The sequence below is a fragment of the Urocampus carinirostris genome, chromosome 16 (genome assembly GCF_059441175.1).
Source record: "Urocampus carinirostris isolate Australia breed hairy pipefish chromosome 16, RoL_Ucar_1.0, whole genome shotgun sequence".
NCBI classification, from domain to species: domain Eukaryota; kingdom Metazoa; phylum Chordata; class Actinopteri; order Syngnathiformes; family Syngnathidae; genus Urocampus; species Urocampus carinirostris.
The window spans coordinates 1551870-1572529 of NC_142364.1; the positions used below are offsets into that span (position 1 = coordinate 1551870).

The 20660-nt window shown below is 44.6% G+C and overlaps 1 protein-coding gene across 1 annotated transcript in view; it reads right to left on the minus strand.

Annotated features, from left to right (window-relative positions):
• Nucleotides 1-234: 234 nt before the first annotated feature.
• The window catches only part of LOC148349952 (RIMS-binding protein 2-like), a 55053-nt gene continuing 34627 nt past the window's right edge, over nt 235-20660 (minus strand). The window contains exons 15-18 of the mRNA XM_088319976.1: nt 12753-12853; nt 12612-12683; nt 10566-10718; nt 235-1003 (exon numbers count right to left, since the gene is read on the minus strand). Of these exons, the coding sequence (XP_088176102.1) occupies nt 779-1003; nt 10566-10718; nt 12612-12683; nt 12753-12853 (551 nt within the window). The 3' untranslated portion in view covers nt 235-778. The remainder of the gene's footprint in view (nt 1004-10565; nt 10719-12611; nt 12684-12752; nt 12854-20660) is intronic.

Genomic DNA, 20660 nt, shown 5'->3' on the forward strand with positions numbered 1-20660 from the left:
TATGCCGCTTTCTCTCTTTCTTTGTTACAATGTTTGTTACTATGCCTTTTTCTTTCATTCTTTCTTTCTTTCTTTCTTCCTTTCTTTCTTTGTTACCATCTTTGTTACTATGCATTTTTCTTTCTTTCTATCTTTGTTACAATGCCCTTTTCTTTTTTTTTATGTTTTTCTTTCTTTCTTTCTTTTTTTCTTTCTTTCTTCTTTCCTTTCTTTTTTTGTTACCATCTTTGTTACTACGCATTTTCTTTCTTTCTATCTTTGTTACAATGCCCTTTTCTTTCTTTTTTTCGCTCTTTTTCTTTCTTTCTTTCTTTCTTTCTTCTTTCCTTTCTTTTTTTGTTACCATCTTTGTTACTATGCATTTTTCTTTCTTTCTATCTTTGTTACAATGCCTTTTTGTTTGTTTCTTTCTTTCTTTCTCTTTTCTTTTCTTTCTACTTGCAAAAATTAACACCTGGGAATAACATAGAAACAACATAGTAAGAAGTAGTAGATGAGTTCTTTTTGAGGAACTTTTGCGCTAATAAGTAGCAAAAAGTAGCTGGACGCTTGAAAAAAGGTTGGAGACCCCTCCACAAGGGCTTTAAGTATGACTATTTTTGGGGGGGGGTTTGCCGGGTGCACCATACAGTGCAGAAAACACAATACATCACAGTCCTTTTTTTGCGTTTTTCACGTCTACGCGGGGATTATGGCACCGTACATGGATCGGGGACAGGAAAAGCACACTCGAGTCCTGAAAGAAAGACGGCGGCCGCAAACCGGGTCGGCTTTTTTTTCACTTGGCGGGCGAAAGTCGCTTGAGTAACTTCTTCCCCTTAGAGAGGAGTCCTTTCTTTTTCTTGTCGGCAAAGTCTCGGGGGTCCCGGGGGCCGAGGGGGAGGCTGGAGGGGCCGCGCGGCGGGCTGAGGGGCCTCATGGTGCCCGGCAGAAGCGGGCGGACGACGGGCGAGGGCGCCGGGACGGGCGTCGCCTCGTTTTCCCCCGGGGTTTCCGGCGCCATCTGGGGAGAAAGGTGGCGGAAGAGTGGAATGGCGTCGCCTCCTGATCATTAACTTCAGATTTGATGGCTTGTGAGCCTCGGAAAGGCAGACTTTTCATGCCCTCATTTATGAGTGTGGCTCCCGAGAGAGTTTGACACCTCTGATTTTAAAGCGTTTGTTGAATATTTGCTCGTGTCATCAGAAATTCGTGTAAAAAAAAATCGTCTATAAAAATATTGATACTGTAATCCCTTGTTTTCTCACAGTAAATGCGGTCCAGAACCCCTCGCCATATGCAAAAGCCTACAAAGTTTTAGTCCAGCGGACAATGGATCGCAGTCGTACAAGTGCTGGTCTTTTTAGGTGGAAAGTAAAAAAACAAGAGTAGTCACGCATGATCCAAATCCTCTCTCTTGACCCTTCAGCAATAGTTGACTGGGGATAACGGATCACGGCCAAAACTATAGATAATTCGTGGCGGGCCAGAATGGGACACTTCAACATTCTGGGTTTAAAGAAAATGCACTCTCCAGGTTCCTCCTCACAGCAAAAGTTGAGCAGGGATAATAGATCACAGCCACAACTGCAGCAATTACAGATTGTGGCTTCTTGAGTATACTTTATTTTAGGCAGAGAAAATAGCCTCCATGCCTAACAAAAGTGCGCTCTGCTGGTCCCCACTCCCAGCAATTGGCGATTGGGGATAATGGCCAGCGGCCGCACAAGTGCGGTTCACTTTTTAGTTGACAAACTAGCAAAAAAAGAGCAGCCAGGCATGACACAAACGCTTTCTGCCGGCCTGCACTCTTAGAAATATGCGATCAGGAATAATGGCCCACAGCCGCACAAGTGCAGTTCACTTTTTGGTTGACAAACTGGCATAAAAGAGCTGCCAGGCATGACACAAACGCATTCTGGCGGCCTCTACTCTTGAAAATATGCGATCGGGGATAATGGACCGCGGAATCCTTTTCAACTTGCCATCATGCACCGAGGCCACTTACTGCAAAGTAGCGAGGGATTACAGTATATAATATGTATCTTTGCTGTCAAGTGAAAAAATATAACATAATCCATTGTTCTTTGTCACTTTTACATATTTTCAATATTTTTTTTCAAATGAGAGCGTCAAGTCTTTTAAATGTTTGCTTTGCTAATCTTGAATTTAAGTATTTTAATTTTATATTTATGTGTAATAAATATTGTTGCTATCAAACAAGAATATTTTGAGCCAGCCTTTAGTAAAAAAAGCAAGTACAACTGTAGATACCAGGTTTGTTTTCTAATCCATTAGCTTGATGTGACATGAATATAATTCCTCGGACAATTGTGCTTTTTTCAATGATGAGAAAGGGAAAATGAAGGATTCAAAAGATCAAATACAGTGGAACCCCGGGATATGGCGCCCCCAGCTTACAAACAGGGTGAAAAAGGACATTTATTTCTATTGTTATTCATCAATCAGGACAGAGGACAATATGGCTAGTAACTGTCAGGATTACTGATTACTGGCCCCTTGGCGCCAACAGCCACGGGATCTGATTGGCTGTTGGACTCTTTGTAAACTCCAATCTTCCGAAAGGAAGCCGTCAGACCGTCTGCGAACCTATGCTCTCAGCTAGGCAAGCTTTTGTACTCTCAGACATTATCCTGCCCTGTTTTCCTGCCTGATACCTGTTGCCGACCTTTTTCTGGCGCCGTTTCTGCTTTTGCTCCTCCGTCCCGGCCATCGACCCGTCTTGCCCTGTTTCCTGCCTGATACCTGTTGCCGAGCTCTTTTCTGGACCCGTTTCTGTTTTGCTCCTCCATCCTGGCCATCGACCTGTTTTCCTCGCTGTCAACGACTACCCTCGCTTGACACGGAAGTGTCACTTCTGCGCTCCTGCCATCAGCTACCCGTGATTGACGATCATCGGATCGTGGAAGCAAGCACTGCTCTCTTTCTTAAAAACTAAGTAAAACGAACGCTATTGGGTCCCGTCTCCGTTCCTGGCCTGTGACAAGGAACGGTGCTACCAAAGAAAGAAAACCTTCCACTAAGCAACTCCAGAACCATCAGTCTCATCAGCCGTCAAGTCATGCTAAAGGTCCTACTAGGAGAAGCTGAAAACATCCAAGCCCGAGAACAGACGGGATTAGGGACAGAAGAAGCACCGCACAACACGGATCTCATCTGGACAAGTTTCAACAACCTCCGTCACGTCTTTATGGACTTCAGGAAGGTGCTTGACAGAGTATGGAAGGCCTCTCTATGGGCTACCATGCAGAAGAACAACATGGACCAGAAACCAGTTCTGACCATTGCGGTACTTATCAATGGTAGCATCGGAACATGCTTTCATACCACAGTCGGTGTCAGACAAGGCTGCATTCTCTCCAATGTTATTCAATATCTTCCTGGAAAGGATCATGACTGACGCCCAGGGGCAACATGAAGGTATAGTCAGTATTGGGGGACACAACATCAGGAACTCCTGTTATGCTGATGATATTGCTAGACTGGCAGGAGAAAGCCCTTGAGTCAGAGATCTGGTCAATCCAGTAAGGGAGCATTAACCCAGTACGGGATGGAAATCAGCACAGAAAAAAACCTAATGACCCATACCCCCCAACGTATCACCACAAACAATACCATTAACCACCAAGAGCTTGAACCTATCCATCCATCCATCCATCCATTATCTTCAGCTTATTTGGGGTCGGGTCGCGGGCGCAGCAGCCTTAAAAGGGAAGGCCAGACGTCCCTATCCCCAGCCACCTCCTCCAGCTCACCCGACAGGATCCCGAGGCGTTCCCAGGCCAGCCCAGAGACAGTCTCTCCAGTGTGTCCTGGGTCGCCCCCGGGGCCTCCTGCCGGTGGGACATGTCCATGAGGCCTCCTTATCAGATGCCCGAGCCACCTCAACTGGCTCCTCTCGTTATGGAGGAGCAGTGGCTCTACACAGAGTCCCTCCTGGATGACTGAGCTTCTTACCTTATCTCTAAGGGAAAACCCAGACACCCTGCGAAGGTGCCATTGAACCTGTCCCTAAATTTAAATATCTGTCCTATCAGAACAGGGGTAAGAACCAGAAATCATGGCCAGGATAGCTCAAACCCAACTGGAGGGACAAGAAATTTGCAGTGGAATCAAAGATCAGATTCTTGCAAGCGCTGGTTATTTCCATCTTTGTCTACGCTTGGAAGGAAAATCCTGGCCATGGAGATGCGATGATACAGGAAACTTCCAGGTATTAGCTACTTAGCCCATGCGATAAACCAAATGAACACCATCAGTGGGCATGCTGGACCACACCAAGAACTGTTGACGAAAACTGCAGTGGTATGGTCACATCACAAGATCATCAGGACCAGCCAGGATGATTTTTCAGGGCACAGTCCGAAGGAAGCAACAGTAGAGGAAGACCATACTGTGCCAACTTTGCCATAACCCAAAAACAGGCCAGGAACCAGTCATGATTACCGATTCGGGGCACCTGCGGCTGCCCCGGTGGCTGCCCCGGTGGCGCCAACAGCCCTGGTTGCCGATTGGCTCCTTGCCACTTTTTAAACCCCCATCTCCCTGTTACTGGTGTCAGACCGTTTGCGAACCTATGCTCCCAGCTAGGCAAGCTCATACCTTCCGACATTTTCCTGCCCTGTTTTCTCCTGCCTGATACCTGTTGCCGACCTGTTTCTGGACCCGTTTCTGCCCTGCTCTTCCAACCCGACCCTCGACCTGTTTTGCCGTTTCCTGCCAGATACCTGTTGCCGACCTATTTTCTGGACTCGATACCACCCTTGCTCTCCTGTCCCTGATAGTGACCAGTATCCCTGCTGCCTATGATTATCCTCGCTCGACACGGAAGTGCCACTTCCACGTTCCGGCCACCTGCTACCGGTGTCCGTCGATCATCGGATCGTGGAAGCAAGCACTGTTCTCTCTCTTTATCAATAGAACTGAGTAAACGAACGTTACTGGGTCCTGTTTCTGGCTTGTGACAGAACCGTCAACAGTGGAGAAAACGGTCCAGAGTTGTGTCCTCATTGATGCTCCGACACCCCGGGGGGTTAAGGGATCCGGGACTATTTTGCCCTGGTATTTTTTTATCTGGGGTGACGGGGGGTCAGATGCTATTAGCTCATTAGCATAGGTTTCTATCCTCGCTATAGAGCAATTTGACTTTGCCATACCCGCTGTATCCCGGGGTTCTACTGTAGATAAATAAAAAGTAGTCACCATCAGAAAAACCCACAGAGCACAATGCCACCACAATGAAAACATTGACACACACAACAACACAAAGAGCGCCAAAAGAAGGTTTTTAATATCCAATTTTTTCTTCTTCTCTCATTTCTTTTATTCCCCCCCTCCTTTACGTAACAGTACAGTTCAGATATTTCGGTGGTGCCGTTAATTTTTGCTGAAAAATCGATTGATGTGTGTGCAACATACACAAAGAAGCCTCTTTTCGGGAAACACAACCAGAGTCTTTAGAAAATGGCTCCGTTAGGAAAACGGCATGCTGTTTTTTTGTTTTTTTTTGTCGATTTTCGTTCTTATCAAAGCACTTGGTCATTATCGTCCAGGACACGTTTAGAGTTTTGTGTTTCAGTGCAAAGAGGTACAAAGGAATGAGTTGATTCTCCTCCGGCATGCAAGGACACCCCCAATCCCGGAAGAGTCTATCCTCTATTTTTCAAGGGGGGGAGGAGTTGTTAGTCGGTCACTACCAGTGTTGGGCGCAATACTGAAAATAAAGTACCGTATTTTCCGCACTATAAGGCGCACCTAAAAGCCTTTATTTTTTTCAAAAGCTGACCATGCGCCTTATAATACAGTGCGCCTTATTTATGGATCAATTTTAAAATTGCAAAGTTTTCCAACTAACTTGCAGCCGCCGACTCGATTTTCCCCCGAACGCCAAGTCGTCCGCGGTGTATGCTGGGATTAATTTACCGGCGTTTCATTGGCTAACCAATGTGTCAATCATCATTTGAATCGATCACTATTGGCTAAAGTTATTCGGAGGTCAAGGGGCGGATCCTTTTTATCATTTACAGGCTGGCATTGGCTAAAACGGCAAAACAAAGCCTGCAATTGGCCAAAAAAGATGAATGTGTATAGCACGTGGCTGACGGCATAGAGAAAGCATTTTTTTCTATTCTGTATTTGTAAATATTTTATTCTCCTGGATTTACTAAACTCACGGATATAAGAGGACCACGGCTGCACATTATTATGAACACAACGACTTCGGTGAGCTACTCTGGCTACATATATTATCCCTGTATCTTGTTTCAGACTGAACTCGATGTTTCTGTGATAAGCGGTGCAGATAATGGATGGAATGGAGTGTCTATTTTTAAATTCAACTCAATTCCAAGTGTTTATTGTCATATGCACAGTAAAGTTGCGGGCGAAAAAGAAAATAGATACTAAGGAATGGTTGGCATTTCTTGAATCCCAAGACTTGAACCTTCCGAATGATGGAACGATGCATTTGAGTGACATCGTACGGACACTGTTTCCGTACATGTCTGAGACACCTATTTGCTCCTTTGCAAGCTTTGGGAATGTTAAGGGGTAATCAGTTGGACTCAACTATGACTGTTTTGTCCACGTTCCCATTGTAGCGCCTTATAATCCGGTGCGTCTTATGTATGTCAAAAATAGGACCAAAAACTATTTTTTCGGGGTGCGCCCTATAACCCTTTGCGCCTTATAGTGCGGAAAATACGGTAAGTAGTTATAACGGCTGGCAAAGGTATTGGCCCCCCAAGAACTTTTGGACCAATCGCAATGTACCAGAATATTCTGCCATATTAAACGTCAGTTAACTGGACAAGAAACAAAAAGACATAGAAATGTTTGTGATACACCTTCAATTATCAAAAGATCATACAAAACATGAAAGAAAGAATGTAAAAACTCAAACTATTTTGGAAGAATCAACAACATGCGTGACACGATCATGAAAAGAAAACAAACGTATTCAACATTTTATATCGTGCTAAGCAAGACAATTGAAAAGTAGACCTTGGTAAAACGCCCAGGTTGTTGTAAATATGCCTGCAGGTCATCCAATGTGATTATGGGCCTCTTGGTTGCATCTCTGATGAGTTTTTTCCTTGTTTGGGCCATAAGTTAAATGGTATGGTCATGTCTTGGTAGTTTTGCAGTGGTTTTATGCTCCTTCCATTTTGATATAAGCGCTCGCAGAGTCTTCCGGAAGATGTGCGTATTGAAGGATTTTATACATTTGATTATAAAGGATTTTATACGATCGAATACAAATTACATTTAATGCAAAAGATATCGGGCAGCACGGCGGCGCAGTGGTTAGCGCATGTGCGGCACAGTTCAAGTCATGGGAACCTCCTGCGTGGGTTCAAATCTAGCTCCAGACTTCCTGTGTGGAGTTTGTATGTTCTCCCCGTGCTTGCGTGGGTTTCCTCCGGGCACTCCGGTTTCCTCCCACATTCCAAAAACATGCATTTCAGGTGAATTGGCCGGTCCAAATTGTCCCTAGGTGTGAATGAGCGAGTGAGTTGTCTATCCCTTTGTGCCCTGCGATTGGCTGGCAACCAGTTCAGGGTGTCCCCTGCCCACTGCCCGATGATTGCAGGGATGGGCTCCAGCACCCCCGTGACCCTACTGAGGATAAGCGGTGCAGCTAATGAAAAGATAACCACTGGCTAGGCTGTGGTGCGAGGTCAGGGCACCCTAGTAGAAAATGTTGTTTACAGGAACGGCAAGAACAGGACAAAGGGCTGATAAGATAATCAGCACATCCAAACGCAGAGGAGCCCTGATGACGTAGAAACGTTTGGTGTTGTTTTGAACATTCCAGACATCGCGACGCTCTTCGGCGAGGTGGTGAAGCCCCAGGGGAGGTTCTCTGGCACGCCCATGGGAGGAGCCGGCGCACCATTGTGCGGGGAGAAGATGGCCATTAAGAAGAAAGCTAAAGCTAGTTGCAGACACACTTAGTAAATTGTACAAGGGTGGGATGTCTTTTGATATGTTTGTTGAAATGTATAAGTGATCCTGGAAAAATCGGGGTGGGAGAGTCGTCTCCGGAGGGCACACTTACATCTGCTCTTGTGAATAAACTCGCCCCCGTGTGGAATTGCAGACTGCTTGATTATTTTCTTTTCTTCTCTCTCACAAAACGAGCACGCATGATTGTTGGGTGAATGTAGGTCGTGTTTGATTAATAGAGTCAGATAACTCATTCGAACAATTTGGTAAAGGTTTGGTACATTTTTATAGTTAGGAATCCAACAGTATGTTGCGAAATCTTCTTGTATCCCATAACCCTAACCTGCCAGAATTGCCCTCTATTTGTTACCATCTTCCCATTAGCACTAGCCATCTTCCCAGTCCCTTCTGAAAATGATGCTGCCACCCCCATGTTTGACAGTGGGGCTGGTGTTCTTTGGGTGTTGTGCAGTGTTACCTTTAAGCCAAGCGTAGCACTTTTCATTTAGCCCAGAAAGTTCAATTTCAGTGTCATGTTATTTGGGTCTCACATGTGGCTTCTCGCAAACACCAGACAGGACTTTTAGAGGGACGGCCAGGTCCTGGTAGGTTTGCAGTGGTTTTATGCTCCTTCCATTTTGATATAAGCACTCGCAGAGTGTTCCAGGAGATGTGCGTATGCTGCGAAATCTTCTTGTATCCCATTTCTGCTTTGAACTTCTCCACAACATTATCCTGGACGTGCTGGGTGTGTTCTTTGGTCTTTATAACGCTGTCTGTTCTCCAGATTCTCCTTTCACAGACATCTGAGGCCATCACAGAGATGGTGCATTCAAATTGAGACTTAATGACACACAGGTGCACTTTGTTTGTCATTGTCAGTCATTTAGGTCGACATTGGATCATTCAGAGGTCCTTCTGAACTTCTGGAGTCCCTTGGCTGAGTTGAGAACAGGGAGCTGATATTTTGGAACCCCATTTTTTAGTTTTTCTTGTATATAAAACATGTAATGTTCCACTTCACAATTGTGTGTCACATGTTGTTGATTCTTCGAAAATATTTTCAGTTTTTTAACTTTAAGTTTCAAGTTTGAAATGTGGCAATATGACCAAAAGTTCTTGGGGGTCCAATACTTTCGCTAGGCACCGTATAGACGTAGGGAGAATATTAGTCTGGAGAAATTCTGTTACTCTGTGCTTAAGAATTTGCCATTGTAACTATTGAGCTGCACTTTGTAATAAACATGCTAACTGCGCATTGGTGACGTGCTAGCGGACGAAGGGATAATGAATCCATCTTGAGCAAAGGGGGAACAGATCGAGTTTAGACCAGGGGTCGGGAACCTTTTTGAACCGTAAAGGAAAGAATATTTTGATTTTTTTTTAGGAGCGCCACACCATATATTTTAAGACAAACCAAACTGCTAAACCCTGCTCTAAAAAAAAAACACTTAAAATTTGTCTCTCTCAGTCATTTAAGAGTATTAAGGCTTATACATTTTTGTCCTAAATAATGGTTTCAAAACAAGGTGCAAGCAGAGTTATTTTGTAAAAATGTCACTTAATACTGCAAACAAGGATACCCTTGCATTTACGTTCAGTGCAGACGGGGCTGGCCGAGTAGAAAGTGTGGGTAGCTCTTTGTATAGCAAGGACCATTCCTACTGCTCACCCCATCCAATTGCTCTAGGTGCTCGGCTAGAGCTTCTGGGTAAAACATTTGTTTTGGGTCAAAGTTTGCTCTGCGAGTTTTCTATCCAATGGTTATGGGTTTTAACGCACAAAATTCGAGGAATCAACTCCTTACCCTGAAGAATTCTCGTGCCGGCGTGATGAGGGGGCCCTATCGCGGATGCAGAGCCGGAGCTAGCTAAGCGGCTAGTGGCGTTATAAGCCTTCGGTACCGTCTGTAATCATGGGAAATGTGAACTCTCTACCAAAAAAGGTCGACGAACTGGCTGTGCTGGTGAAAAACCTCAAAGCGTACAGGGAGTGCAGTTTGCTGTGTTTTACGGAAACATGGCTCACGTCTAGCATTCCGGACGCTAACGTGGAGCTACCCGGCTTCAGCGCTGTTAGGGCAGACAGAGACACAAACGCCTGCGGGAAGCGGAGAGGAGGCGGACTCGCTATCTACGTGAAGACGAGGCGGTGCAACCCTGGGCACAAAGATTTCCATCTGCTGCAGGGAGGTGGAACTTTTGGCCTAGCGTGTGACGTCATCCACTCCGCTGTTGCTAAACTACAACACAGCACCCCGAGGCCATCCTGTTCATCTGTTCATAATCAACACAAGGATACTGCTAAAAGTATGAATTTCCCTACGGGGATGAATAAAATATCTATCTATTGTCAAATTTGATCTCTAAGCCATAGGTTCCCGACCCCCGGTTTAGAAGGTGTTTTCATAGGTAGGTAGTGGAGTTACGGCCAATGTTTTAGATCCAAATTTGGATTCCCGATACGGAGAAAATGGCGGAAAGTAACGCGTTACCCCCAACACCGGTCACCACACGGACGACAAACACACACGATGGAGAGCAAGCCGGAAGTCAAGAGAAATAGAGGAAGAAGGGAGGAGATTAGCGCTGAGAACGGCGGTGGTGATGACGGTGTACCCATTTGCCCTCCGAAGAATTGGCGGGGAGCCGGTCGTGGGGCTCCTCCAGGGGCAGGTGGGTCGGCGTTTCGGTCAGGTATACCTCCACGTCGTCAGGCACTTCTTCCAGGAAGTTGGAGGGGACCAGGCCTCGGTGACCGTTGAGCTCGCCCTGACCGGGGAAAAGACGCCTTGCTCAGTGTTTCCCATTCATAGGATCAACCAGCCATAGTCTCCTGAACTCGTATTATTGAAAAAATAGAATCAAATATATATGTATTTGTCGATTCAAGATTGCTAATTATACAAGGTGTTGTCGTGGAATAATGAAGTCAGAGCTTATCGACATAATGAGGACACATTTGTTTAGACAGAAAATTCCAGGCTCGTTTCTCTTGAGTTTAAAGAAAGCGAAGCAATAACACTCGGCTTGGTTTGGAACAGCTTGCGAAGCTGACAGAAAGTTGGCTGGGGCACGGCGACTTCTGATGAGAAACATGTGGACGATTGCAAAACGGTATTGGCTGAGACAGGTCAAAAAATCACTGTCAATTCTAGGAAGCATGCACTTTGAGAAAAACAAGCGCGTCATCGGGAGCAACATGTGATATTTCTGACGTGATGTTTTTGCCCCGGAGGGGATAAGAAAGCTGATTGTCTCTTAGATGAATGAAAACGCTATTTGAACGCTGGAGATTGTTAATAAACGACGTCTCCCTCTTTGTCAAACTTCTCTGCGCTTTTGTGTATATTTTTGGGGCGAGGCCCAAATACGGTGCGCTCCGAAAGTGTTTCCAAAAATATGATATCCTTCGAGATGTGAATATCACAGAAAGTACAGGATTAAGACGTGTGGAATTGAAAAGTATTATGTTGAGAATCACAATTCTTGCAAATCTGAATGAGAAATTCAAAAATATGTCAGGAGAGTCAAAACTTTTCAGGAAGCTGGCCGGGTTTGGTGAGCTGAAAATGGGTAAGGGTCAACTCTTCAGCCTGGCATTCTATAAACCATATTGCAGTGCTTATAGGTCATCGTCCCGACCCCGTAGTTCGCCTTCGTAGCATTTTCGTTCGACTCGTGAAAAAGTGCTGCTGTGTCGTTATTACAGCTTCCGGTTGCTTTACCTTTTCACAGCGTTTGTTTTCAGTTGGCTTTTTGTAGTCTTGCACTGCCCCTTGATATTCTATTCTTGAAAAACAGCCACGGGCAAATTAGGCAGACGCAGTTGTTTTGTATTTCGATGAAAAACGACTTCAAATTCCGCTTGTGAAATGGCCGCATCACAGTCAAATTTCCTTGTTTTATTTACAGTCGCCATGTCGGAAGTGGGGTTGGATAAAGTTCTTACAGAAAGCCAAGGGCTAAAAACGCTGAAGCATATCTTGAATATTCAAAGGATATAGATTTTTTTTAAACCAAGGCAACAAAACAAAATGCCCTTGATATAATCGACATTCACATTAAGGAAAATGCAGAGTCAATTTTTTTGCAGTGTTCTCGGCTCATGATGACTGTTGTGAATACCCTGTGCACGCTCCTTTGGTGCCAACTGCCTCGGACTCTGATTGGCTCCCTGTCACTATTTAAACCCACTCCTGTCAATCCCCCTGTGGTCCGTCCGTAGGCAAATCTTTTTCGACCCTGACTAACGCCTGTCCCGTTTTTGCTCCTGTCTGTCTCCCTGTTTTGATCTCGACCATGTCTGCTCTCCCGTCCTGAATCACAATCCGTTCTTAATTCCGACCACGTCCGCTCTCCCGTCCTGGCGACTGACCCGTTTTTTCCGTTCCCGACACCGCCATCGCTCGCCACGGAAGTCTCACTTCCGCGTCTGAGCAACCTACTCCCCATGACTAGCGATCTCCGAATCATGTGTACGATCTTTTCCCTTCTTCCCAATAAAACTGCGAGAAACGTTACGCGAGTGGGTTCTGTCTCTCGTTCGGGTCCTGACACCAAGAGGCCCTGAATATGACACACTGTCCCTTTAAAAAGTGCATTTTTTTTAAAGTTCACGGCAAGTAACACAACATATGTATAAATATAAAAAGAAGTCCTCACGTAGTAAAAGCCGTCTTCATCGATATCGCCAAAGACGGCAACGATGTCCCCGGTGCAGAATGTTAGCTCCGCCTACCAGAATGAGAGTTAGCAGACATAACCAATACCCGGTTCGATACTAATCTTCTTAATCACCGATACCTCCACGTCAACATTCGGCGAGCTTTCCCGGGGATCGTAGTCGTAGAGCGCCACCATCCTCCTGGAGGCCTCGCCGCGACGTAGGCCTCTTCTGTTCTGCTCTGAAACGGAGGACGTTCCATGTGAGATCGGTGGCCCCTTAGTAAAACCGCATCCATGAGACGTTGAGCAAAATCCAGAATAGAAATCGTGGAATTCCGTTTTCCAAGATGGATCACTCATAATGCAAAGATGAATGAATGAATGAAAACTTTGAACATAAAAACAGAAGAAAAACAATAACACAACAACAAAATAATGTGACATGATATGTTCGAAAAGGGGCAGTAAGAAGCCAATGCTTCTATTCCCTCCCCCTTCCTCTTCCCTATTAAGTACACCAATGATAATAACAACAATAGCAATAATAACAGTTATGATATAACAATAGCAACAATAACACAAAGTTAACCGTAGTTCTAGACGCACTATTCCCAATCTACCCCATTTTATTCATCTCTGTATTCCGCCAGGAATGTTTTTTTTTTAATTTAAATTTGAAGCCGTGAATCGTTGGACATTGTTTGATCTGGTCTTGTCAATTGTTCCAAAGTTTGACTCCGCACACAGACACACACATACTTTTCCTGGTGGTTCTCACCTTTGGGATTAGGAATTTATGAATAAAATGTCCCTCTTTCCGAATGAATCATTTATGACTGTTTTCTGGCACTATGTTTTTGTTGACCTTAAATAGCAGTTGTGCGGTGAAAAATTTGACTGAATCATTTAATTTTAACAATTTGGACTACAGGAATAAAACATGAGTATGATCAATGGTTCTAATTGCCCGTTTTTGGAGGATAAAAAGGGGATGTAGTGAACTTTTGGAATGATTGCCCCAGACTTCTGCACAATATGTTAAGTATGGCAGAACTAGAGAACAATACAACAAATACAATGCATTATAGTTTAAAAGAAATTTGGCTTGATTAATTATTGAAATGCCTTTAGATACTTTAGTTTGTATGTGTCTGATGTCAGGCACAGTCTGGCATAACGCTCAATATCTCTTTTCTATGATCGATATTTTATATAGAAAATGTACAACGCATGTCGTAGTGGCTTGAAATGTGACTTGAATTTTACCGAGGCGAGTCAGACTCCCTCTTGTTTAACCTTCAGACTGTTCGCTTCAAATATTCGTACGTTACTGAGCTACTGCCTTGATATGCAAGGTCTTCTTTGCAAGTCGTGTTTTTAGAATAGAATAGAATAGAATAGAATATACCTTGGTTGTCATTGTTACAAAATGGGTTAACATATTGTGACAACGAAATTAGGCATGACACTCCAGTTTCACATATTCACAGTGAGGTAAAAAAGCCAAGAAGATAATGGAACAGAAGAGATAAGGTTATAAAACAAGGAGGATAAGGTTATAGTTATAATTGACACAAGATTTACACAAGAAATGTCGGCATGTAGGATGTTACATACAGTTTGGTATCGTAAGGGTTTGTGCAATTATTTTATTGGCCGTATCGTGGCTAAAATGCCCCCGATCTTGAAAAGTTTCGGTACTTGTTGACGGAGTCAATTCTGTATGTAACTGAAACTCTATTGGTGCGTTAGCGACTCGCAGCCGTGGTTATTCATGTAAGATGCCTCACTCTGTTGGGAAAACATGTCTGGCAACAACAGTGGACAATGGAACTTCCATGATTCATTTTTGTTGACAACGTTGACTCATCGTTTCAGTTACCTTTTCTGGGACACAATTTAGAATAGAATAGAATAGAATAAAATATACCTTTATTATCATTGTTACAAAAAGGGTTGAACATATTCTGACAACAATTGTAGTAATATTAATAATAACAGTTATGATATAACAATAGCAACAATAACACATAGTTAACCATAGTTCTAGACGCACTATTCCCAATCTACCCCATTTTCTTCATCTCTGTATTCTGCCAGGAATGTTTTTTTTTTTTTTAAATTTAAATTTGAACACGTAAATAGTTGGACATTGTTTCATCTGGTCTTGTCAATTGTTCCAAAGTTTGACTCCGCACACAGACACACACATACTTTTCCTGGTGGTTTTCACCTTTGGGATTAGGAATTCACGGCAGCCCCTTAAATGATAATTTCCCTCTTTCCGAATGAATCATTTATGGATGTTTTCTGGCACTATGTTTCTGTTGACCTTGAATAGCAGTTGTGCGGTGAAAAATTTTGGTTGATTAATTACTGAATTCTTGAAATGCTTTTAGATACTTTAGTTTGTATGTGTCTGATGTGTGTTTTCCAGCCTAATTGATTGTCTATTATGACCCCTAAAAACTGAATTTCTGATACAGCGTCTATTGCAGCACCATCCATTTTTACTTCTAAATTTGGATTTGTGGTGCGATGACCAAATAATATTACTTTGGTTTTATTTCAATTTAAAGATCATTTATTGATATCCATCCATACTTTTAGGTTCATTAATTCACGATGAATACAGGTTACCCAATCAATATAGTTATCATTTGAATAGAAAATGTTAGTGTCGTCTGCAAATATTAATATTTTCAATAGTTTTGAAACATTAAAAATATTGTCAATATATAAATTACCGTATTTTCCGCACTATAAGGCGCACATAAAATCTGATTTAAAAAAAAAAAAAGCTGACTATGCGCCTTATAATCCGGTGCGCCTTATATGTGGATCAATATTGAATTGCAAGGTCTCCCAACTAAGAGAAGCAGCCACCGACTCCATTTTTCGCGTAGAAGAAGAAGTCCGCTGTGCATACTGGGAAATATTAAACAACGATTCTCTTTTACTTGTGCGTTTGTATAAAGACCCTGACATGGCTCCTATTAAGAGACACGCTTACAACGCAGAGTTTAAACTCAAGGCGATCAGTCACGCAGTAGAACACGGGAATAGATCAGCAACAAGTGGAGGGAGCATGAGGATAAGCTGCGCCAAGTAAGGAAGACTAAACAAAGTTTCCGTGGCAATAAAAGCGAGATGGCCACAGTTAGAGGACACACTTGAACAGTGGGTTGTTGAACAAAGAGCAGCAAGTAGAAGTGTCAGTACAATAACTATTCGAATGAAGGCAACAGCGCTGGCACGGGAACTTAACATCAAAGAATTCAGAGGTGGTCCTACTTGGTGTGTGTTTACGTTTTACATTTTACAGTTATTATGTTATTGTTTTGCACTTGTTGTTTTTGCACATTACGAGTGTCACTATCTTGCGATTGCACTAACGTTTCATTTACCATAACAGTATCAGACGTTTTTTTGCGTGTTGACTAAATGGAGGAAAAGTAAAATGTTATGCCTTGCTGTTGTTCAAAGATGTGTCACGAAAATCCTTTACCTCAGAGAAAATAATAAAACGGCTGTTTATTCATTTTGGGAGTGAATGGAGTTGTGGAAAGCTCGTTTGTTATCTATTAATAAAGTTTGACTGACCTATCTGACGGTTTTGTTGACATTCCCTTTAGTGCGGCACCATCTAACGGTTGTATAACGTAACTACATCCTCTACTGTGGCCAAGTCAAGTCACATTTATTTATATAGCCCTTAATCACAAAAATGTCTCAAAGGACTGCACAGGATTACAATTACAAAATTGCACAATTACCTGATCTTAAACCAGCATGCACTTATAGCGCCTTATAATGCGGTGCGCCTTATGTATGGAAAAAGTTTTAAAATATATCATTCATTGAAAGTGCGCCTTATAACACGGTGCGCCTTATAGTGCGGAAAATACGGTAAATAACTTTGTTTAAGCAGATTAAGCATATATTGATCATTCCAATAGTATCCGTGATCAAAGTCATGAAACATTGAATGTAGCAGGAATCAAACCAGAGTCGTGGTGGTGAGAGCGCCGACATTTAACCACTACACCACCGGTGGTGCGGAGGACTTACAGCCTATCACACTATCACGCTATTTTGACTTAGAGTGCCAGAAACACTGATTTGCATAGTGTAGTTTGTTCTGCAGTCCCACCACTTCTTCTCCTGTGAGTCAATGAGTTTGCGGTTTCATATGTGTACGTACATACAAAAACCTGTATAGTATTTTCGACAAAGACTTTGTGTATTCTCCATGCTCTGACATTTGTTGGTGAAAAAGTGGAGGGACTGTTTAAGTGATCGGAATGTACTATACAAATCATTGATACAGCTCTAATGCCTTTTTGTATGTTACATTAACTACTGATGTTTATGGATTGATCCATCATTGCAAAAATAAAGTAGTATACCGTAAAATATCCAATGGGAACAGATAGCTATGATGATTGTATTCATTACCATTGAATATAAGGTGCAACGAGTTATAATGCGCACTTTCAAATTTGTGAGCCTTGGTGTGAAAAATATGGTACACGAACCAAAACTTCTAAAGTTTGGGAGCTTTTTAGCCTGGACACAAAATAAAAAGACTACTTGCACAGCAGACTTTGTATATCATGGCAGTACCTTGGTGACACACGAACATTTAAAGAGAACAGTCAGTTAAACGGCAGACTGTGCCTGACAAAAAAATTCGAAAATGAAATGCTAACCCTATTCGTTAAGTTCTTTAGCGACAGACTTTGCAGTCGGCCACTCAATAAACTTCACAAAATGCACATGATATTTTTTTAATTGACTCTTCTACTTCTTCTAACGATCCTATTCTTGGTTTACAGGGATATAGTTAGTTGATTTTAATGTATTGCCTGTCCCTGTAATGATTAGCCATTACGCTTTTAACCGGATTCCCCGTTTGTCTCTGGCTACGAACCGTTTTTGACCCCAGACCACGTTCTGATCTCCTGTCCCAGCTAACGACCCGTTATTGACCACCGACCACGTTCTATTCTCCTGTCCTGGCTAACGACCAGTTTTTAACCACCGACCACGTTCTAATCTCCCGTCCCGGCTAACGACCGGCTTTTAACATGATTCCCCATTTGTCTCTGGCTATGACCCGTTTTTGACCACCGACCACATTCTGATCTCCCGTCCCGGCTAACAACCTGTTTTTGACCACCGACCACGTTCTTATCTTCCGCCCCGGCTAACCACCCATTCTTGACCATTGAACATGTTCTAATCTTCCGTCCCGGCTAACAACCGGCTTTTAACCTGATTCCCCGTTTGTCTCTGGCTACAACCCAACGACCACGTTTTCTCCACCGACCACGTTCTGATCTCCCGCACCAGCTAACAACCTGCTTTTGACCACCGACCACGTTCTGATCTCCCGTCCTGGCTAACGATCCATTTTTGACCACCAACCACGTTCTGATCTCCCGGCCCGGCGAACGACCCGCTTTTAACCACCGACCAAGTTCTAATCTCCTGTCCCGGCTAACGACCAGCTTTTAACCCGATTCCCCGTTTGTCTCTGGCTATAACCTGTTTTCTCCACCGACCACGTTCTGATCTCCCGTACCGGCTAACGATCTGCTTTTGACCACCGACCACGTTCTAATCTCCTGTCCCGGCTAACGACCTGTTTTTGACCCCAGACCACGTTCTGATCTCCTGTCCCGGCTAACGACCCGTTATTGACCACCGACCACGTTCTATTCTCCTGTCCCGGCTAACGACCGGCTTTTAACATGATTCCCCATTTGTCTCTGGCTATGACCCGTTTTTGACCACCGACCACATTCTGATCTCCCGTCCCGGCTAACAACCTGTTTTTGACCACCGACCACGTTCTTATCTTCCGCCCCGGCTAACCACCCATTCTTGACCATTGAACATGTTCTAATCTTCCGTCCCGGCTAACAACCGGCTTTTAACCTGATTCCCCGTTTGTCTCTGGCTACAACCCAACGACCACGTTTTCTCCACCGACCACGTTCTGATCTCCCGCACCAGCTAACAACCTGCTTTTGACCACCGACCACGTTCTGATCTCCCGTCCTGGCTAACGATCCATTTTTGACCACCAACCACGTTCTGATCTCCCGGCCCGGCGAACGACCCGCTTTTAACCACCGACCAAGTTCTAATCTCCTGTCCCGGCTAACGACCAGCTTTTAACCCGATTCCCCGTTTGTCTCTGGCTATAACCTGTTTTCTCCACCGACCACGTTCTGATCTCCCGTACCGGCTAACGATCTGCTTTTGACCACCGACCACGTTCTAATCTCCTGTCCCGGCTAACGACCTGTTTTTGACCCCAGACCACGTTCTGATCTCCTGTCCCGGCTAACGACCCGTTATTGACCACCGACCACGTTCTATTCTCCTGTCCCGGCTAACGACCGGCTTTTAACATGATTCCCCATTTGTCTCTGGCTATGACCCGTTTTTGACCACCGACCACATTCTGATCTCCCGTCCCGGCTAACAACCTGTTTTTGACCACCGACCACGTTCTTATCTTCCGCCCCGGCTAACCACCCATTCTTGACCATTGAACATGTTCTAATCTTCCGTCCCGGCTAACAACCGGCTTTTAACCTGATTCCCCGTTTGTCTCTGGCTACAACCCAACGACCACGTTTTCTCCACCGACCACGTTCTGATCTCCCGCACCAGCTAACAACCTGCTTTTGACCACCGACCACGTTCTGATCTCCCGTCCTGGCTAACGATCCATTTTTGACCACCAACCACGTTCTGATCTCCCGGCCCGGCGAACGACCCGCTTTTAACCACCGACCAAGTTCTAATCTCCTGTCCCGGCTAACGACCAGCTTTTAACCCGATTCCCCGTTTGTCTCTGGCTATAACCTGTTTTCTCCACCGACCACGTTCTGATCTCCCGTACCGGCTAACGATCTGCTTTTGACCACCGACCACGTTCTAATCTCCTGTCCCGGCTAACGACCTGTTTTTGACCCCAGACCACGTTCTGATCTCCTGTCCCGGCTAACGACCCGTTATTGACCACCGACCACGTTCTATTCTCCTGTCCCGGCTAACGACCGGCTTTTAACATGATTCCCCATTTGTCTCTGGCTATGACCCGTTTTTGACCACCGACCACATTCTGATCTCCCGTCCCGGCTAACAACCTGTTTTTGACCACCGACCACGTTCTTATCTTCCGCCCCGGCTAACCACCCATTCTTGACCATTGAACATGTTCTAATCTTCCGTCCCGGCTAACAACCGGCTTTTAACCTGATTCCCCGTTTGTCTCTGGCTACAACCCAACGACCACGTTTTCTCCACCGACCACGTTCTGATCTCCCGCACCAGCTAACAACCTGCTTTTGACCACCGACCACGTTCTGATCTCCCGTCCTGGCTAACGATCCATTTTTGACCACCAACCACGTTCTGATCTCCCGGCCCGGCGAACGACCCGCTTTTAACCACCGACCAAGTTCTAATCTCCTGTCCCGGCTAACGACCAGCTTTTAACCCGATTCCCCGTTTGTCTCTGGCTATAACCTGTTTTCTCCACCGACCACGTTCTGATCTCCCGTACCGGCTAACGATCTGCTTTTGACCACCGACCACGTTCTAATCTCCTGTCCCGGCTAACGACCTGTTTTTGACCCCAGACCACGTTCTGATCTCCTGTCCCGGCTAACGACCCGTTATTGACCACCGACCACGTTCTATTCTCCTGTCCCGGCTAACGACCGGCTTTTAACATGATTCCCCATTTGTCTCTGGCTATGACCTGTTTTTGACCACCGACCACATTCTGATCTCCCGTCCCGGCTAACAACCTGTTTTTGACCACCGACCACGTTCTTATCTTCCGCCCCGGCTAACCACCCATTCTTGACCATTGAACATGTTCTAATCTTCCGTCCCGGCTAACAACCGGCTTTTAACCTGATTCCCCGTTTGTCTCTGGCTACAACCCAACGACCACGTTTTCTCCACCGACCACGTTCTGATCTCCCGCACCAGCTAACAACCTGCTTTTGACCACCGACC